The sequence below is a fragment of the Suncus etruscus genome, chromosome 6, assembly GCF_024139225.1.
Source record: "Suncus etruscus isolate mSunEtr1 chromosome 6, mSunEtr1.pri.cur, whole genome shotgun sequence".
Lineage (NCBI taxonomy): Eukaryota > Metazoa > Chordata > Mammalia > Eulipotyphla > Soricidae > Suncus > Suncus etruscus.
Window position 1 is genome coordinate 133,115,422 of NC_064853.1, and position 18,112 is coordinate 133,133,533.

An 18,112-nucleotide genomic window follows, 5' to 3' on the forward strand; every position below is an offset into this window, starting at 1 on the left:
GGACGGGCAGGAGATGGTCTCACCCCTACCTGACTCATTCTTCTCGATGATGTCCACCACCTGCCCCACACTGAGGCTGATCTCCGAGCTCTCCTGCTTCTGATAGTCAGCCACCACCACGTACTGCTCCAGGACCATGGGGTCCACTGAGGCCAAGTCGCCCCCTGTGGGCACAGAACACGTTTAGGGGTCACACCTGGCCTCTACTCAAGGGGTGAAAGAGGAGGAGCCAGAAGAAGGGGGAGGTGGAAGAATTATTTCACACACATCCTCGACTTCATCTCATTCACTTATTTACTCACTCACCAAGATTTACTAACGCCTATTTGGTGCTGGGCTGAGCACTAGGTCATGAAATTACTGACATATGATGGTACTGTCCAACAGAGGCTGATGAATGAAGAAATGCCTTCATTCCTCTCTCTGCATCTATTTATCTGTCAGCTGTTATTCATCTACATGTCAATCACGTAAATCGATCCTTCCCCTTCCATTTACCCATCTACCATCCGATAGCACAACCACTCATGAAGCATTGCTCCATCTCTCTCTCCACCCAAAGCACCCATCTCTCCATCCATAACATCACTAACCATCTCCCAACCACCTTCATAGGGGTTGGGGGTCCTAGAGTTCATGGAACAGATGTGGCTTCAGGCTCTCAAGTCTTCTTTGGACATACACTAAGTGTCCAAGTGTCCGGTCACCACATCAACTGAGAATGGAAGAACTGAACTCTCAACAAAGGATACTAGAGAGTCAGTGAGAAAAGAGACACTTGCTAAGCATACTCAGGAAAAGAAAGAGTGGACAGGAGAAGGTATATTACATTAAGTTGGTTACTAAGACATACTCAAGGAGGTGAGCAAGCAGAGACCCAAGAGACAGGAGTCATGGGGAGAATGGAGCAGTGAGGAAAGGGTGCGCATGTTGAGGGCCAGCTCCTGCGCTGGTGAGACAGGTGAGTGTGCCAAGGCAGGAGGCTTGCATTGTTTTTATTGTGGGCCACAGTCAGGGGAACTGAGAAAGGAGAGGGACCAAATGTATCCTACGTGCATTGCATATGTTAAAGTTGTTGAACTGGCTCCTGGCTCTGCATCTATTTATTCTGAGGCAAGTGCCTTAACTCCTGTACTAATGCTCCAATGCCTGGATTTTGGGGGCAGGTGGGATGTTGATAAATGGTTTGAGTCACATCTGGTGGTGCTGGGGATTGAAGTGACACCACAGTACTCTCTCTGGTCCCTGGAGTTTTTTGTTGTTTCAATTTTGTGGTAGAAAGCCACTTTAAGAAAGGGTTTACATGGGGCCAGAGATATAGCATAGTGGTAGGGCATTTGCCTTGCATACAGCTGACCCAGGAGGGACCCGGTTCAATTCCTGGCATCCCATATGGTCCCCCAGCCTGCCAGGGTCAATTTCTAAGTGCAGAGCCAGGAGTTACCCTTGTTCACTGCTGGGTGTGGCCCCAAAACCAACCAATCAGTAAATAAAGTTTTAAAAAAAGGAAAGGGTTGGGGCCAGAGTGGTGGTGCAAGCTATAGGGCGTCTGCCTTGCGTGTGCTAGCCTAGGATGGACCGAGGTTCTACCCCCCAGCGTCCCATATGTTCCCCCAAGCTAAGAGCGATTTCTGAGCACATAGCCAGGAGTAACCCTGGAGTGTCACCAGGTGTGGCCCAAAAATCCAAAACAAATAAAAAAACAAAAAACAAAAAAAGGGAAAGGGTTTACATCTTTTTTTTTTTTTTTTTTTGGGCCACACCCGGCGGTGCTCAGGGGTTACTCCTGGCTGTCTGCTCAGAAATAGCTCCTGGCAGGCACGGGGGACCCTATGGGACACCGGGATTTGAACCAACCACCTTTGGTCCTGGATCAGCTGCTTGCAAGGCAAACGCCGCTGTGCTATCTCTCCAAGGATTTACATCTTTTTTTTTTTTTCTTTTTTTTTTTTTGGTTTTTGAGTCACACCCATTTGATGCTCAGGGGTTACTCCTGGCTATGCACTCAGAAATCGCCTCTGGCTTGGGGGGGACCATATGGGACGCCGGGGGATCGAACCGTGGTTCGTCCTATGCTAGCACTTGCAAGGCAGACACCTTACCTCTAGCGCCACCTTCCCGGCCCCGGATTTACATCTTTTAAGGACATTTACATCATACAGAGAATCCCATAGCAAGAAAGAAGCGACAGAAAGAGCTTGGAGCTCCAGGTGAGAGTATTACTGTAGGACAGTAGCCAAATGCAGGGTCAAGACTGAGTCTGACCGGAGCCCCAGGATGTATGTGGGAGGACAGTGGGCTGTTTGTGGCCACAGGTCCCAGTTTTCTCAAAGTCCTCATTTAACACATCTGCTCCGACTGTTTCCGGACTCAACAGTAGTGTCTAGACAATCCCAATTTCTGTGGCAAGTGCATCCAGCCTTGGGGCAGTGCGTGGGTACTGACCTGGCTATCACCGCACACTTCTGCTGGGTGGCGTCCTGCCTGAGGATTGGTATCAGCCTGAAGTGTTCCCACCACTGGCAAATGCTACACAGCAGAACTTCCTGTTTTTCTTTTCATAATCGGCCATACACTGCTGTGCTCAGGGATCATTCCTGGTGGTACTGGGTACCCTATGCATGCCTGGATCAAATGTGGGTCACCATGTTCAAGGCAAGTGCCTTAATCTCTGTCCCATCTCTCCATTCCCCCAGAGCAGCACTTTCTATCAGAGCTGGTTGTCAGTATTTCCCAGCACCCTACTGCCTCCCCACCCCTTTCACTCTTCCACCAGGAGCAACACAAAAGCCCACTGTTAGAAGCTTACGCCCTTAGATTTCAGTGTGGGAAATCAAAACAGGGCACTGCTGTGAGAAAATGGGGCCAGGCCATTGACCTGCCTTGGCTGAGGACATCAGGAATACTGAGTCACTCACAGCCCCCCAAGAAAGAGGGAGAAGACAAGCTGGAGGATGGCTGCCCTTGAAGGTCAGTGCCGCTCACAAGCATGACAATACAGCTGCCCTGAACACTGGGAAACCCCTGTCCATTTCCATAGCCATCCACTTGTGTCATCAGTAGCCTCCAAAAAGACCAGGTAGGTGTCAGGTGAATGGATGGCGGAATTAGAGCTGAGCCCTCTAATGTCACTAAGCAGTACAAGAAATTTGAAGAACTTCACTTGAGTGCGAAGTCCAAGTATTCCTAGGTAAAGAACTGCCAGGAGTCATTTCTGTGCAAAGAGCTAGGAGTAAACACTGAGCACCGCTGGGTGTACCCAAAACCAAGCAAAGGGAAACAAAAAATAAAGAATAGAGGGGGTTGGCTGTCTGAAGCTGTCTGAGAGGACAATCATCCAAAATAATGTCTTTTTCTTTGCTTTGGTCCACAGCCAGCAGTGGAGCCAAGGAGAAGGGGGCTATACCAGCTTTGCATTTGAGGAGTCACTCCTGGAAGTCAAGAGAGGAGTCATCCAGTGTATATGTGACTACTCCAAGATTCTGTTGTAGTACCTCAGTACTCAGTTTAAGCCTAGAGAGGAAGGAGAACATGGAATCCACTTTCCAATATAGACATCTACTATTCTGCCATTCTTCTTCTTTTTTTGTTTTGTTTTTGGGCCACACCTGGTTATACTCAGGGGTTACTCCTGGCTCTGCGCTCAGAAATCGCTCCTGGCTTGGGAGACCATATGGGATACCGGGGTTGAACTGAGGTCTGTCCTAGGCTAGCGTGCACAAGGAAGACACCTTAAGGCTTGCGCCACCACTCCAGCCCCTATCCTGCCAATCTTGATGAGAGCTGGTAATGAGAGACAGCATCATTAAGTAAAGGCTCAGAGATGTAGGAAGATGCTTCTTAAGTAATCAAGAAAGTGAAGTTCTGGTGGGAGGTCTTGTTCCCTGTGGGATGAGCAGAACTTGAAACCACATGAACCAAAATCCGCAGGAGCCCATCAGCATGCCCTGACCAGGAATTTGACCACCTCCAAGATCTGACTGGGGAATTTCAGCCACCTGGGCCCTTTCAAATCCAAGAAGGCTGCTCCTACCAAAAAGGACACAACCAAAAGGGCAGAAGAAGCAAAAGGCTCTTTCCAGCAGGCGCTCACAGCCCGAAGAAAGAAAGATGCTATTTTCCACCCTGTTGAGGTAGAAATAAATCCGGCTCTACTCATTGCCAGAAAATGATGCCATACTGGGTCACCACAAATTACAGTCTCTTGCTGCTCCTCCAGACCACTCCCCTCACCAAGCTTGTTGCTCACAGGACACTTTTGTCTTCTGAGATGAAACTGACCCTTTCCAGTCCCTCTCCCACCTGTGTCCCCCAAGGAAACCTCAGGCATGCAGCCCTAGAATAGCAGCCACCCCCTCTACTCTTGGTTTGTCTGCTTGTTTTTGGGCCATACCCAGTGGCACGCAGGGGGTCACTCCCGACTCTGTCTTCAGAAATTACTCCTGGTAGACTTGGGGACCATATGGGATGCCAGGGATCAAATCTAGATTGGCCGCATGCAAGGAAAATGTCCTACCCACAGTGCTACCCACTGTGCAGGATCCAGGGACTATTTACAGCTTTTGAAGGAGGTCACAGATCTAGGCAGCATCACTTTAACCAGAGAGCATAGTTATCCAAAGAAATCATGGTGGGGAAGGGGCCCAAAGGGCTGGCCGCCTTTCACAGTTCCTTGCAAAGAAGCACTGGAGCTGTGAGTTTGGCTCTGGGGTTTACACCCTGGAACCAGGACACCTAGGTTTGGAACTGCCACTGATGTCAAATAGGGGACTCACTGCATGTGTTGCATGAATAGGAAGTCACGGGAGTAATAAAAACATCCATTGCAAATACATCCATTTCATTTAGAACATGCTGGCTCTGTTCTGAGCACTGAACATGTACTGCTTCACTTCTCTGTCTTACTCAGGTAAAGAGGCATCCTTTTCCATTCAGGGATCACTGCTTTGTCACCTTCCATTCTTGCCTCCTCTCCTCAAACTTTCCTGAGTTCATGAATAAAAGAACCTGGGATTCTGAGTACTTTTTTTGGGGGGAATTTTGGAGTCACACTTTCCAGTGCTCTTGGTTTACTCCTGATTCTGTACTAAAGGGATCACTTCTGGCAAGGCTCAGAGGATCACATGGGGTACTGGAGATTGAATCCAGTTGGCCATGATCAAAGCAAGAACATTGTCTGCTGGACTGTCTCTCCAACCCTGAAGAATTTCTGAAAGTGTTAAGGACCTCACTGACTGCAAGTGAGGTCCTCAAGAAGATATCCATAAAAGTAGGACATGACAGTGGGTCACTGGGAGGAATTTCTGGGCTCTGGAGAATCCACACTATCAATCTAGCCAATGAGAACTCCTTCCTCTGTGTGCAACCAAATGCCACCTTCTCCTCTTCTGTGATTTTTCTTGCCAGAAGAAGCATGCTGCCCATAAAAAGGAGGGAAGAAGCAAGGATATAGGACATAGGGATCAAGGACAAGAGGCCTGGAACAGCAACAGTCAGTGCTCAATGAGGGAGCCAAGTACTGAGGTTAGAGAAAGGGCCAGAGAAATACACACCACACATTGGTGCATCCTTCTGCACATGGCCCCAGCCCAGCACCCATTCTGCTCCCTTTGACCTGTTCTCATTTCCTGAGAATTGTTTTCTTGTCAAAAGCGAAGGAGGTGCTATCTTCCCCTAACCCATGAGGACATATTCAGGAAAGAGGTTATGTAGTGCAATGTGGTGTGTGTGTGTGTGTGTGTGTGTGTGTGTGCGCGCGCATGCATGCGTGTGTGTGCCCTACCGCATAGGCAGAAGGAGGTGCTATTTCCCCCTAACCCATGAGGAAATTCTCAGGAAAGACAAAGGGTTATGTAGTGCCATGTGGTGTGTGTGTGGTCTTCATCTATGCTGCAGTTTCTAGATATAGCATGAGGTAACCCCAAACTTAAAAAAAAAAAGAATTATGTTTCAACCAACTACCTGATAACCCATATACATGTACATGCATCTGGCCCTCCAACTCTCCATCTACCTATCTACACAACCATCCATTATCTACCCATTTGTCCATTCACCTACACATCCATTCATCATTTATCCATCTATCCATTCACCTGTCCATCCATTTGTCCATTTATCAATCTACCTATTCATTCACCAAAATTCTGTACATCCATCCAACCATCTGTCCATCTGTCCACACATCCATTCATCATTCATTCACATACTGCTTTATCATATTCAATGTAGTGCTCCCAATCATGGAGCATCATAGGCTCTCAGTTAGGATACTGAATGAGAAGAGAAAAGGCCATAATTTTTTTTTTCAAGGACCTCCCAAGCAGTGTTCAGGGACCACATCCCCAGGGGTTGTACTATATTCCAGCCCATTGAGTCATTTCCCAACCCCCAAATGGAAAAAATTCTTACCAGATTTCTTCTTCCCAACATGTTCCCTGTAGAGGAAAGAGGGAGGAGGGCAGTAATGAGGTAGTATTTTAACATGGCTATCCCATTAGGAACCGGATTCTTTGTATCACTCCAACAGTGAGTAAAATCTAAGTCTACTCAAGGCCTAGGCTTGGAAAAAGAAGGATTTCTTCACTTGTCTAACAAGTGTCCTGCTACCTTGGGAACAGCATTTCCTTATAGTTTTTTTTTATTTTTTTATTTTTTTTTGAGGGAGTTGATTTTTTTGTTTGTTTTTTTGGGCCGTACCTGGTAATGCTCAGGGGTTATCTCTGGCTATGTGTTCAGAAATCGCTCTTGGCTCAGGGGACTATATGGGATACTGGGATCGAACCCAGGTCCATCCTGGGTCAGCTGTGTGCAAGACAAATGACCTACCACTACACTATTGCTCCAGTCCTGGGGATTGATTTTTTTTTAATTTTTTTTTTTTATTTTTGGGCCACACCCGGTAATGCTCAGGGGTTACTCCTGGCTATGTGCTCAGAAGTTGCTCCTGGCTTGGGGGACCATATGGGACACCGGGGGATCGAACCGCGGTCCGTCCAAGGCTAGCGCAGGCAAGGCAGGCACCTTACCTTTAGCGCCACCGCCCAGCCCCGGGGATTGATTTTTGAGCCACACTGGGTAGTGTTCAGGGGTTACTCCTGGCACGGGCAAACTTGAGGTACCCTATGGGGTAGTGGGGATCAAAACCAGGTTGGCCATGTGTGAGGCAAGCACCCTCCCCTGTACTGAAACTCTGACCCTAGCATTTCCTTGTAGAACAGGCATCACCAGGACCTCAAAGAAGGTAGGTGGGGCCAGTGAGAGAGGTCAAAGTGTAAGCTTTGCATGCAGGACCCACTACCTCATGGCTCCATGAGCACTATATCCAGTACCACCTGGTTTGTCCCACCCCCCCAAAAGGTAAATTAATTAGGTTTAAGGAGAGGAAAAAAAACCCTTCCTTTTTTTGGGGTGGGGGTCCTCCCTAGTGGTACTCAGGAGACCTGGGGGTCCAGATGATAATCAAGGAGAAGGTTGAGTGGGAAAGTCTGAGGATACAGAACTAGGAACCAACAAAGCCACCCTAGAGGGCCCGGAGAGATAGCACAGCAGCGTTTGCCTTGCAAGCAGCCGATCCAGGACCAAAGGTGGTTGGTTCGAATCCCGGTGTCCCATATAGTCCCCCGTGCCTGCCAGGAGCTATTTCTGAGCAGACAGCCAGGAGTAACCCCTGAGCACCGCCGGGTGTGGCCCCAAAACCAAACCAAACCAAACCAAAACAAAAAGCCACCCTAGAAGGTCCTGAGGAGACTCTGAGTTTACCCCTGGCAATGCTTGAGAGTATCACATAGTGCTGGGGTCCATATGCCACCTTCCTGGTCTCCTGGCTTAGGTTTTTTTGTTTGTTTGTTTTTGGGCCACACCTGGCGGTGCTCAGGGGTTACTCCTGGCAGGCTTGGGGGACCATAGGGGATGCCGGGATTCAAACCACAAATTGGCCCTGGGTCGGTCACTTGCAAAGCAAATGCCCTACCAATATGCTATCTCTCAGCCCCATCCTGGCTTAGGTTTTTCCCAAGGAAGGCCTCTCCTCTCTCAGGGGAGACTACCCTTTCTTTGCCTGTCACATGTCCCCTAGGTCAGAGGATAGTAGAGACACTACTGACAGTGTTAGGGGCTTCGTAGTAGATCTTAGCCCTATCACTCACCAGTGCCAGACCCCTGAGCTTGCTCACTCACCTATTCACATCCCTGAAACTCCAGCATTGAGGACTTCCTAGTCCCTGCCCCATGAGCTCTAGGGTACTCCAGTAACAGGCTTCCCAAGATGGCTCTCACTCCCTTCTCAGGTAGAGGTCTCTAGCAGAATGACCCTGAGGGGGCATGGGGTTGGCAGGAAGGAGGGATAGGGAAGGTGCTCTTTCAGGGGAGTCCCCAAACCCACTTACTCTTTGGGAGGGTTCAGGTCCTCGGGCCTAGTCTCAAAGAACTGGAGCACCTCGTCACACTGGGAGATGTAGGGGGGCAGCTGGATCAGGGCCTGGAAAAGAGGATGCTGGTGAGTCTGAGGGAGCAATGGAGGTGCTGGGAATGCTACCTGCTCCAGCTTCTCACATTGGGGTCTCATGGGAACAACCCCCCAGAACTCTGGATTTGAGTCTGGGGGAAGGTCTGAGAATGTGCGGGGTTAAGACTTGGAAATGAAAAAAAAAAAAAAAGACTTGGAAATGGATCCACATACATACTGCTGCAGAAGGTAAAGCAGTGTCATGTCAGTAATGACAAAAACAATGTGCAGTTCCAGGAAGGAGGATTCAGAAGGAATATAGGCCCTTTGGACATATATATATATCCTTGGACAGGATGTCAAGGATCCAACTTGGGGTTGGCTATATGCCAGGCAAGCATCTTACCTGTTGTAACTATCTCTCTAGACCCCTCAAGGAGAATGTTTGCAATAGAGAGGAGAGATGGAATTTCCTTTTTTCTGTTTATTTGATTTGTGAGCCACACCCAGCAGTACTCAGGGATTACTCCTGGCTCTGTACTCAGAAGTTTCTCCTGGCAGGCTCAAGGGACCATATGGTTTTTTTTTTTTTTTTTTTTGGCCACACCCATTTGCTGCTCAGGGGTTACTCCTGACTATGTGCTCAGAAATCGCCCCTGGCTTGGGGGGACCATATGGGACGCCGGGGGATCGAACCGAGGTCCTTCCTTGGCTAGCGCTTGCAAGGCAGACACCTTACCTCCAGCGCCACCTACCCGGCCCCAAGGGACCATATGGGATGCTGGAACTCAAACCCTGGTCCGTCCAGGGTCAGCGTGTGTAAGGCAAACGCCCTACAGCTGTGCTATTGCTTCAGCCCTAGGGATGGAATTTCTTATAGTCTAGTCTCCAAATGAAAGACAAAGAGCAACAAAAATATTACCTGATGGCTAGAGAGATAGTACAGCAGGTAGGAAGTTTGTCTTATATACACTTGACCTAGTTCAATCCCTGGCACGGGGTCTCAAACTCAATTTACCTGGGAGCTGCAGGAGGCAAAGTCAGGGTGATCCTTGAGTGCAAAGTCAGTAGTAAGCCTTGAACATTGGAGGGTGTGACCCAAACAACTAAAACAAAACAAAACAAAACAAAAAAGATTCCTCTAGGGCAGGGCCACAAAATGTTGTACAGAGGGCCGCAAACAGCCGAGGGCTGCAAGTTTGAGACCCCTGACATATAGTCTCCCAAGTCCTGCCAGGAGTGATTCCTGGAGTTATCTTGAGTACTATCTCAAACAAAATGAAAATCACGTGGCGTGGTCTCAGCCTTGGAACTAGCTGTGTAGAGTGAGGAGGAATGGAAACAGGTTGCAAACTTTTGGGGTAAGTGCCTAAGTATGGCACCTATGATGAGTGGAAACTACCAAGCAGTCAACTTGGTGGCTGATTAAAGCCAGGAAGGGAAAAAGGAAGGAAGCCAAGTCAGCCACCTAGAGTCAACGGTACCAGAAGGGAGACCAAGCACGGGCTGCTCACACTCACCTTGCAGTATTCATCGATCGGGATCAAGCGTTTGACAGCTACATCCCGGATGTGGCTGCGGCGGAAAAGGATTTTCCCTGTGGAAGACATGAGAATGCAGGATTTGTGGGGTGCAGTGACGAGATCCAAAACTGGAGGAGCAGCCATGGCTGATGGGTCTGACTGGCACCTATTTGTGACTGCCACCCATACCCCAACTGAGGAGCATCCCCTGTGGTTACTGCTCCAGTGGCAGGGCTGGAGAGTGTGACACACAGAGATGAGTTTTGGAAAGTGGAGGGAGGCCAGAACCAACCTGTGGACTATGAAAAAGAGGCCTCTGCTTAATGTGGGATGGGCAAACCGGCTAGCTAAGGGTACTGTTCAACTTGAGAAAAGAGTGGATGCTCATACAGACCAAAGTTCATTCGATCTGCTTTCCTTAGTGTGGCCCCCAAACCCCAGATTATCATGAGTGCTTTTCCCTCTCCTCAGATCTCACCCACCATCAATGCCAGTTGGTGCCATCACACCTCCACCTCAAATGATTTGGGTGCCAGTTGGTCCCAGTCATAGCTAGACCTGAGCCCTCCTACTTCACTCAGTATTGACACAGAACACATCTGCTTTTCATTGAGGCCATCCTGAGCCCAGGACTCTGGGGCCAAACACCGTATAAGTAGAAAGTTCTGTTCATATCTAAAATCGCAAGCTTAGACATAATACCATGCAGGGTCTATCCAGAACATCAGGTGTTGCGAAGTTGCGGGGTTTAAAGCATAACGGCACCAGAGAGATAGTACAGTGGGGAGGGTGCTTACTGACTTGGGTTCGATCCCTGGCATAACATATTCCCAAGTCCCACCAGGAGTGACTCCTGAGCTCAAAGCCAGGAATAAGCCCAGGTGGGTGTGCCACCCACCCAGAAAAAGAAAAGGATTTGTTTGAAGCACGGGGCCAGAGTGCCCCCTCTGCTATACTATCACTCTGGCTGGCCCTAGGGATTTTCTGATTACTTCTTTCAACAGAGCTGCTCCTAAATATTTAGTTTCTAGAACTGAAACTTTTTTTGTGTCCTTTACACCTCCATCCTATCTCCTGGCCAATTTTTTTCTTTTCACATGGGTGACCCCATGTTACTCTACATGGACGGAGCTCACACTGCACCCTCTGAACTGGGCAGGGCTGGTGGGCCTGGGGGGCCCTGTGTACAGCAGCCTCCATATCCTGGCCTAAACTTTCTTGGGAGTGTGCAGGAAGGGGGGCTGCCAGGGAGCAGCCTTTGGTGGGAAGAAGCGGGCTGCCTTCCAGGGTGGAGGAGGGCCAGACTGTAATTCTCGGTTTTCAGCCCCAGGAGCTGCCGAGCTGGCGGGATGGAGAACGGCCCAGGCCCTCCCCCACTGCCGGGAGACCAGCGAGGCTTCTGCTGATGTGGCGGTCTGAACTGGGCTGAAAGCCCACTCTCTGCAGGGGACATGGGTGTCCCTGTTGCCCTGGTCCCAGCTCTGGGCTTGAGGGCGAAGACGAGAGCTGGGCTGGGAAATGGTGTATAGGGATCATTTTGGGCTCCAATGGGGTGCCCTGAGCACAGGAAAGTGGGGGCCCAAGCCCCTTAGACTCACACTGTTGCAGATTCAGGGCGTGGGAGCTGAGACAATTATGTAAGCACATAGGCTTTCAGAGGCTCGCCTCAAGTTCTTCCCTGACCTAAGAAGCTTTTCCACAGCTGCTTGAGGCCTCTTGTCCAGGAAAAAATTGGCACTCCCCACTTTCCTGTCCCCAACCTTGCACAAAAACCTACAGGTTTTCTGCAAGTTTTTCTATGGACAAGGCTAGACAACAGTACAATAGGGAAAGGCTGTTGTCTTGCACAAGCCTGACCTGAGTTCGACTGCTACAACCCACATTGTCTCCTGAACCCTGCCAGGAATAATCCCTAAGCACTGCCAGGTGTGGCTGGAAAAAAGAGGGCAAGAAATTTTCATGGCAAGTCCAAATTTCACTGAACTTAGACAGGATGTGGATCAGGATGCCCAAAAGTGGGTTCCCAGGACCCAACTCTGCCTTGCCTGAGAACTACTTCCCAGGGAGTAAAACCAGGGCACATTCTCCTCACTTACAGATGAGGAAACAAGGCTGGAGGGAGCAGGATGGGAATTGTCTGTCTGAGGTCACTGGGCTAGGTCTGTCTCACTCCAAAGGACACAATACCCTGAGATGTGGCCCTTGGCTGTGGAGGCTGGGGTGTGGAGCCAGCTCCAAAACGGGGAAAGAGAGGAGCTGGAGAGATAGCACAGCAGTAGGACATGTGCACACAGTCCACCCAGGATGGACAGTGGTTCAAATTTCAGCATCTCATACCATCCCCTGAGCCAGGAGTAGCCCCTGAGCGACAGCAGATGTGACCCAAAAAACCAAGGGCCAGAGAGATAGTATGGAGTTAGGGCATTTGCCTTGCATGCAGAAGGACGGTGGTTTGAATCCTGGCATCCGATATGGTCCCCCGAGCCTGCCAGGAGCAATTTCTGAGTGTAGAGTAACCCTTGAGCTCCACCAGGTGTGTCCCAAAATCCAAACCAAGGACCAGAGAGATAGTATGGACTTAGGCATTTGTCTTGCATGCAGAAGGACAGTGGTTTGAATCCTGGCTTCCCATATGGCCCCCAGCCTGCCAGGAGTGATTTCTGAGTGCAGAGCCAGAAGTAGCCCCTGAGTGCTGCCAGGTATGACCGAAAAACAAGCAAAACAAAACAAACAAAAAAATGAGGGGGAGAATAGTCTAGTGTGATTGTACATGTTCTGCAAGGTGGAAGGAAGGAAGGAAGGAAGGGAGGGAGGGAGAGAGGGAGGAAGGGAAGAGGGAGGGAGGAAAGAACGGGGGGGGGGGGGAGGGAGGGAGGGAAGAAAATTACTTGATATTTTAGGCAAAGACTCCCCTGGTGGGGGCCCGCCAGGCTGAGGCATTGAAACCCTGCTCCAAACCCACTCAGGGGCCATAGCATCTGAGAATTTCCATGGATCCCTGATCCTGGAAGAAGAACAAGAGCAGATGGACTCCCATATGACCTAGAAAGATGGTCACAGGATGCCGAAGACACAAAGGGCCACCTTGACTCAGCAACGATAAGCCAGTGTGATTGCCAACCTGCTCATTGCAACACCAGGGTCTGTTTTCTTGGAGTGCTGGGCTACAGCCAGACCTATATGCTAGGCGCTTGTTTAATCCTTTGACATTCTGACTATTTGGGTAGCACCGCTCCCAAGGTCAGTGAGAGATGAGCAGAGTTTCTTTTTTATTTGGTTTGCTTTTGCTTTTGTGCCATATCTGGTGATGCTCGGGGGTTACTCCAGTATCTACACTCAGGAATTACTCCTGGCAATGCTTGGGGGACAATATGGGATTGAACACAGGTCAGTCATGAGCAAGACAAGAGCCCTCCCTGCTGTACTTTTCTTCGGCCCCAAAGAACAGACTTTCTCTGCCTGAGCCGATTTGGCACATGGATTTAATATTTTGTCACTTTACTTAATTTGTTTAAGTCTTGGAGGGCCTCTCCAGTAGTCTTCAGGACTGGCAGTGCTGGGGATTGACCCAGAGCCCTTTGTGTACTAGGCATGTGCTCCAACCCTTCGGGCCATCCCTGGAGGCCCTAGGGATGAGATTTCTTCTTAATGCTTTTAAATGTGGAAGCACACTCAGCAGGGTTCAGGGGCGACTAACAGCTTGAAGCTCAGGGACACTTGGGTGACCGTGCAGATGAGAATTAAACCCGAATCTTGTGTGCAAAGCCTGCAACTCCAGCCCCCATGCTTTTTGTTTTTTCAATTTGTCTCTGGGCCACACCCAGGAGTGCCCAGGGCTTAATCCTGATTCTGTGCTTAGGTTCCCCTCACACAGTGCCAAGAATTGAACTATATCAGCTACGTACAAGGTCAGCACCCTAACCTTTGCCCTACCCTCTCCGGCTTTTGCGAATGAATCTGAAAGCCTGGACCTGCTATACTAGTGAGTCTGAGGATAATTTCTCTGAGTTTCATCTCCTCCTCTGAACAATGAGTACAGAATTGTACTCAAGGGCTGTGCTGAGGGACAAGATGACAGAATATACTTGGTGTAGCGATGAGCTGACTACAGACCCTGCAGAGATGGCACCAGCCAGGACTCAAAGCCATAGCACTGTTTGGGTGGTACTCTCTTTTCCTCTTTAGACTTTGCAGCCATTTTTTTTCGGGGGGGGGGGGGGAGGTCACACTCAGCAGCACTCAGGGGTTACTCCTGGCTGTACGCTCAGAAATCGCTTCTGGCAGGCTCGGGGGACCATATGGAATGCCGGGATTCAAACCACCGTCCTTCTGCATGCCAGGCTAATGCCCTACCTCCATGCTATCTCTCCATGCTATATCTCCATGCTAGCCCCTTTGTGGCCATTGTTCCTGACTCTAGTGATGCTCAACACGGTAGGCAGTAAGCCCTTATATGCACTTTCTGTCCCACCCCATTTCTTGGAGCTTCGACCTTGTTGTAATCCTTTTGGGAAGGAATCGGGGCAGGGGGTAGGGATTGGGGGAAGGAGATGGAAGCTGAGAGCCTCAGGAGAGCAGAAACTGGTTACTGCCTTACTCACAGAAGGCTGGAAGGGGTACAGCATTTCTAAAATGTTTCTCCAAGCATGTGGGCCCCAAGCCCAGAGCCTGCAGATATGATGAGATTGTACCCCTGAGGTTTCGTTATTATGGTTGCCCAGGTTTGGGTGTGTGTGTGTGTGTGTGTGTGTGTGGGATATTACTCTATACTCACCAACAAGGGTCCACACAAGCCAGCCACTTCTAGGGTGGTGGCACAGAGCCCTTGAAGCACCAGTGGAGTTCCAGGAGCCAAGAACAAAACTCAAAGGGCTAAGGCAACACTGTGCATGTTCAAGGCCTGATACTGACCCAGCATGGCCAGCATCCCTCCAACAAACACCACAGAAAAAAGGAAGAGAGATTTCACAGCATCTTAAGAGATGGAGGGATGTCTAGGCTGTTTCTGGACACAGGGCATCCTGGCTGGGAGCTGACTTCCCACCAGTCCTTGATTGTGGCCTTTGGAAAGTGACCCAGATTTCCAGGTGGCCACAGAGGTTTAAGACACTAAAGTGTCACAGTGGCTTCAATGGCCAATCAGGTGCTGATTTGTCACACAACCACTTGCTCCTGACAGAGGTCACTTCTACTCTCAGACCAGAGAAGCCCAGGGTCTGGAATGCTGGCAGGGTCCTGCCCAGCCTGAACCAGCTGGTGAATGACTGGAGCATGAACCCACGTCCACTTTCTACATGCAGCAAGGAAACATGACTGAGATGAGACCTCGGCGAGGTTTGAGAGCTGCACTAGGTCCTGTCCCCAATCTGTGGCCAGGTACCACCTACCTGGCAGAAAAGGGATGATCCGCTGTTTGGGATCCTTCTGACCACCTTCCATGGGAAACTTATCCAGCATCTGCATCTAAAGTGGGGAGACACAGAAAAGACATGAGCAAATATTTCTGGCACTTAAAGACTGAGGGGAGTCAGGGAGATGGTGCCACAGGCTGAATGCAGGCTTTCCTTGGGGGAAGCCCAAGTTTGATCCCCAGTATCATGTGTCCTCCCGCTTAGAGCCAGGAGTAGCCCCCTGGACATAGCTGGGTGTAGCAGCTAATGGAAAAGATGTGATTAGAAATATAAAAATCTGGGGCTGCACAGATAGCACAGTAGTAGGGTGCTTGCCTTGCATGCAGCCGACCCTGGATGGATGGTGGTTCGAATCCATGCATCCCAATGGTCCCCTGAGCCAGCCAGGAGCAATTTCTGAGCACAAAGCCAGGAGTAACCCCTGTGCATCGCCGGGTGTGACCCAAAAACCAAACCCCAAAATAATACATAAATAAATACATACATAAATAAAAAGCTCCTTTTGCTCAACTTTTCAGAAACCCACTGACCTTGGTTCTGTCCAGGAAACAGACCTGTATGCACAGAAGGCTCAGAGTATGGAGGCCATTCTGGGTCATTCTTGGGTGTTCAACCTCAAGACAGGAGATATGAAAAATATCTCAGGGTTCCTTGGACTCCCGGAACCTGCCATGCTCAGTGCTATGACACAGTATGAAGGAACTGCGTGGCACTCAGCAATGTGGCGAGTATCTACCTGCCAACGTTCCATTCCCAGCCATTAGCGGTCCTGGCACAGCAATCCACATCACTCCAGATCATTTCTAGTAGTTGTGGGGTTGTAATGTTTTGAGGGGTGGGATGATTCCCTAGGGGTGCTCCAAGGCCCAGAAGCCACTCCACTACTTTATATCAGTACTCTGGTTCTGCAGATCAGACTTAGGCCAATCCACACTTTGAGCTGTCTCCAACCTGCTGTAGCTTCTTCTTCTTCTTCTTCTTTTTTTTTTCTTTTTTTTTTTTTTTTTTGGTTTTTGGGTCATACCCGGCAGTGCTCAAAGGTTAGTCCTGGCTCTATGCTCAGAAATCGCTCCTGGTGGCATGGGGGACCATATGGGATGCCGGGATTCGAACCACCATCCTTCTGCATGCAAAGCAAACGCCCTGCCTCCATGCTATCTCTCCGGCCCCTGCTGTGGCTTCTTGATCACTTTCAAGGGAATTGCCTGTAAGATGGGATCTGCCAGGATTCTAAGCCAGAGGCCAGTAAGTGAGCAACCTTCTTTAGTCATATCATGCTCTGGGGATTCACAGCTGCTTCCACACTGCTACCCCCAGATTTTGAAGTCACTGCTGCAGATGCTCTGTGGGGCCACCAGACTTGACTGTCTATGTATCAGGCCTGGAGGTTCACCCTCAGATGACATCCTGGGAAACCCAAAACTGCCCCCTTTTCCTCCCAATCTCAAAGGAAGTGTAACTAGGGCGAGGAGGGCTGAAACCCAGGAAAAATGATAGTCAGCTGGTTGGTGGAGGGGAACTCAGTGGAGTGGCCACATCACAAGCATGGGGTGCAGGGCAGGGAAGAAAGAAGCAGCTGCCCTCAGCAGTTTTCGCCCTCGGTGCAGCAGAGGAAATACAGATGGGAGCTCCAAGGAAAATACCATGGCAGCTGGTGTGTGTGTGGGGGGGAAGAGTTGGAGGGACTGCATGTGGTTTGTGTTAGTGGCAGACTAAACTTGGTCAGTCGGGTCGCCCTCACCCCCAGGCTCACCCCAGTCCCAGGAGGACAGGAGCAGGGGGTGGGGGAGGGGAGCCATGCATGAAGCTGCAGGCTAACGGAAAGCCAGGAGGGGACCCAGGTCTGTCTGTCTCACAAGATGTGTAGGAGCCTCTGAGGATATGGTGTTCTCAAGGAGGCGAACTGAGAGATCAAGGCACGTAACATCTACTATCTCTGCCTGGGATAGCCACCTCTTTATCCTCTCCTCTCCTCTCCTCTCTCCCATGAGCCTCTTAACTGGACCTCTTTTCTACACCTATTGCCACTCCCAGACCTCACTAAATAGATCTTATATAAGAGTTAGCAAATCAGGCTGAGGAGACAGCAAAAAGGGTTGGCATGTACACTTTATATAGGGGATCCTCAGCACATCATGCTCCCTTGGCTGCTGCCAGATATACCCCAGCCCTACCCCCCACCAAAGGGTCAATCAGTGCTGGAGATTGAGGATTGAGTGCAGTCTTTGCAGGTGGGAAGGCCCCTGGGATATATTCCTGGCATCACGGGTCCCCCAACAAGCAGTGATGGGTGCTGCATGTACACACACACACGCACACACACACACACACACACACACACACACACACACACAAATCAACCAGTAGACAGTGGGTAAAACCAAATGTTCTGGCCACCACTGTCTAAGAGGGAGGAAACTAAGGCTGCTGCTGACTATAGTAGTAGGGCTTCGATTTTGCTCCTGCCAATTGACCAATGGCAGAGCCACTGTCCCTGTTGAAAATGGGACGAGAGGGGCCCAATGACCTCCAACTCCAGGCACTGGGAACAGTTCTGCAAAGGCTGCGCAGTGGTCTTTGCAACTCAGAGCAATGGAGTATGGCCAGGCCAAGAGGGGAAAAGGGGCAGGCCCAAGGCCATTCGGCACAGAGGCTAGGGCCAAGCTATGAATATCTCTCATAAGACTAGAAATTGAGTTTCCATATGACCCAGCAATACTGTTCCTAGGAAT

The 18,112-nt window shown here is 49.9% G+C and overlaps 1 protein-coding gene across 1 annotated transcript in view; it reads right to left on the reverse strand.

Annotated features, from left to right (window-relative positions):
- The window catches only part of SH3PXD2B (SH3 and PX domains 2B), a 50,001-nt gene that overhangs the window by 15,219 nt on the left and 16,670 nt on the right, over window positions 1-18,112 (reverse strand). Inside the window, exons 4-8 of the mRNA XM_049776114.1 lie at window positions 15,357-15,432; window positions 9,967-10,043; window positions 8,388-8,479; window positions 6,412-6,437; window positions 30-164 (exon numbers count right to left, since the gene is read on the reverse strand). Coding sequence (XP_049632071.1) covers window positions 30-164; window positions 6,412-6,437; window positions 8,388-8,479; window positions 9,967-10,043; window positions 15,357-15,432 — 406 coding nt within the window. The remainder of the gene's footprint in view (window positions 1-29; window positions 165-6,411; window positions 6,438-8,387; window positions 8,480-9,966; window positions 10,044-15,356; window positions 15,433-18,112) is intronic.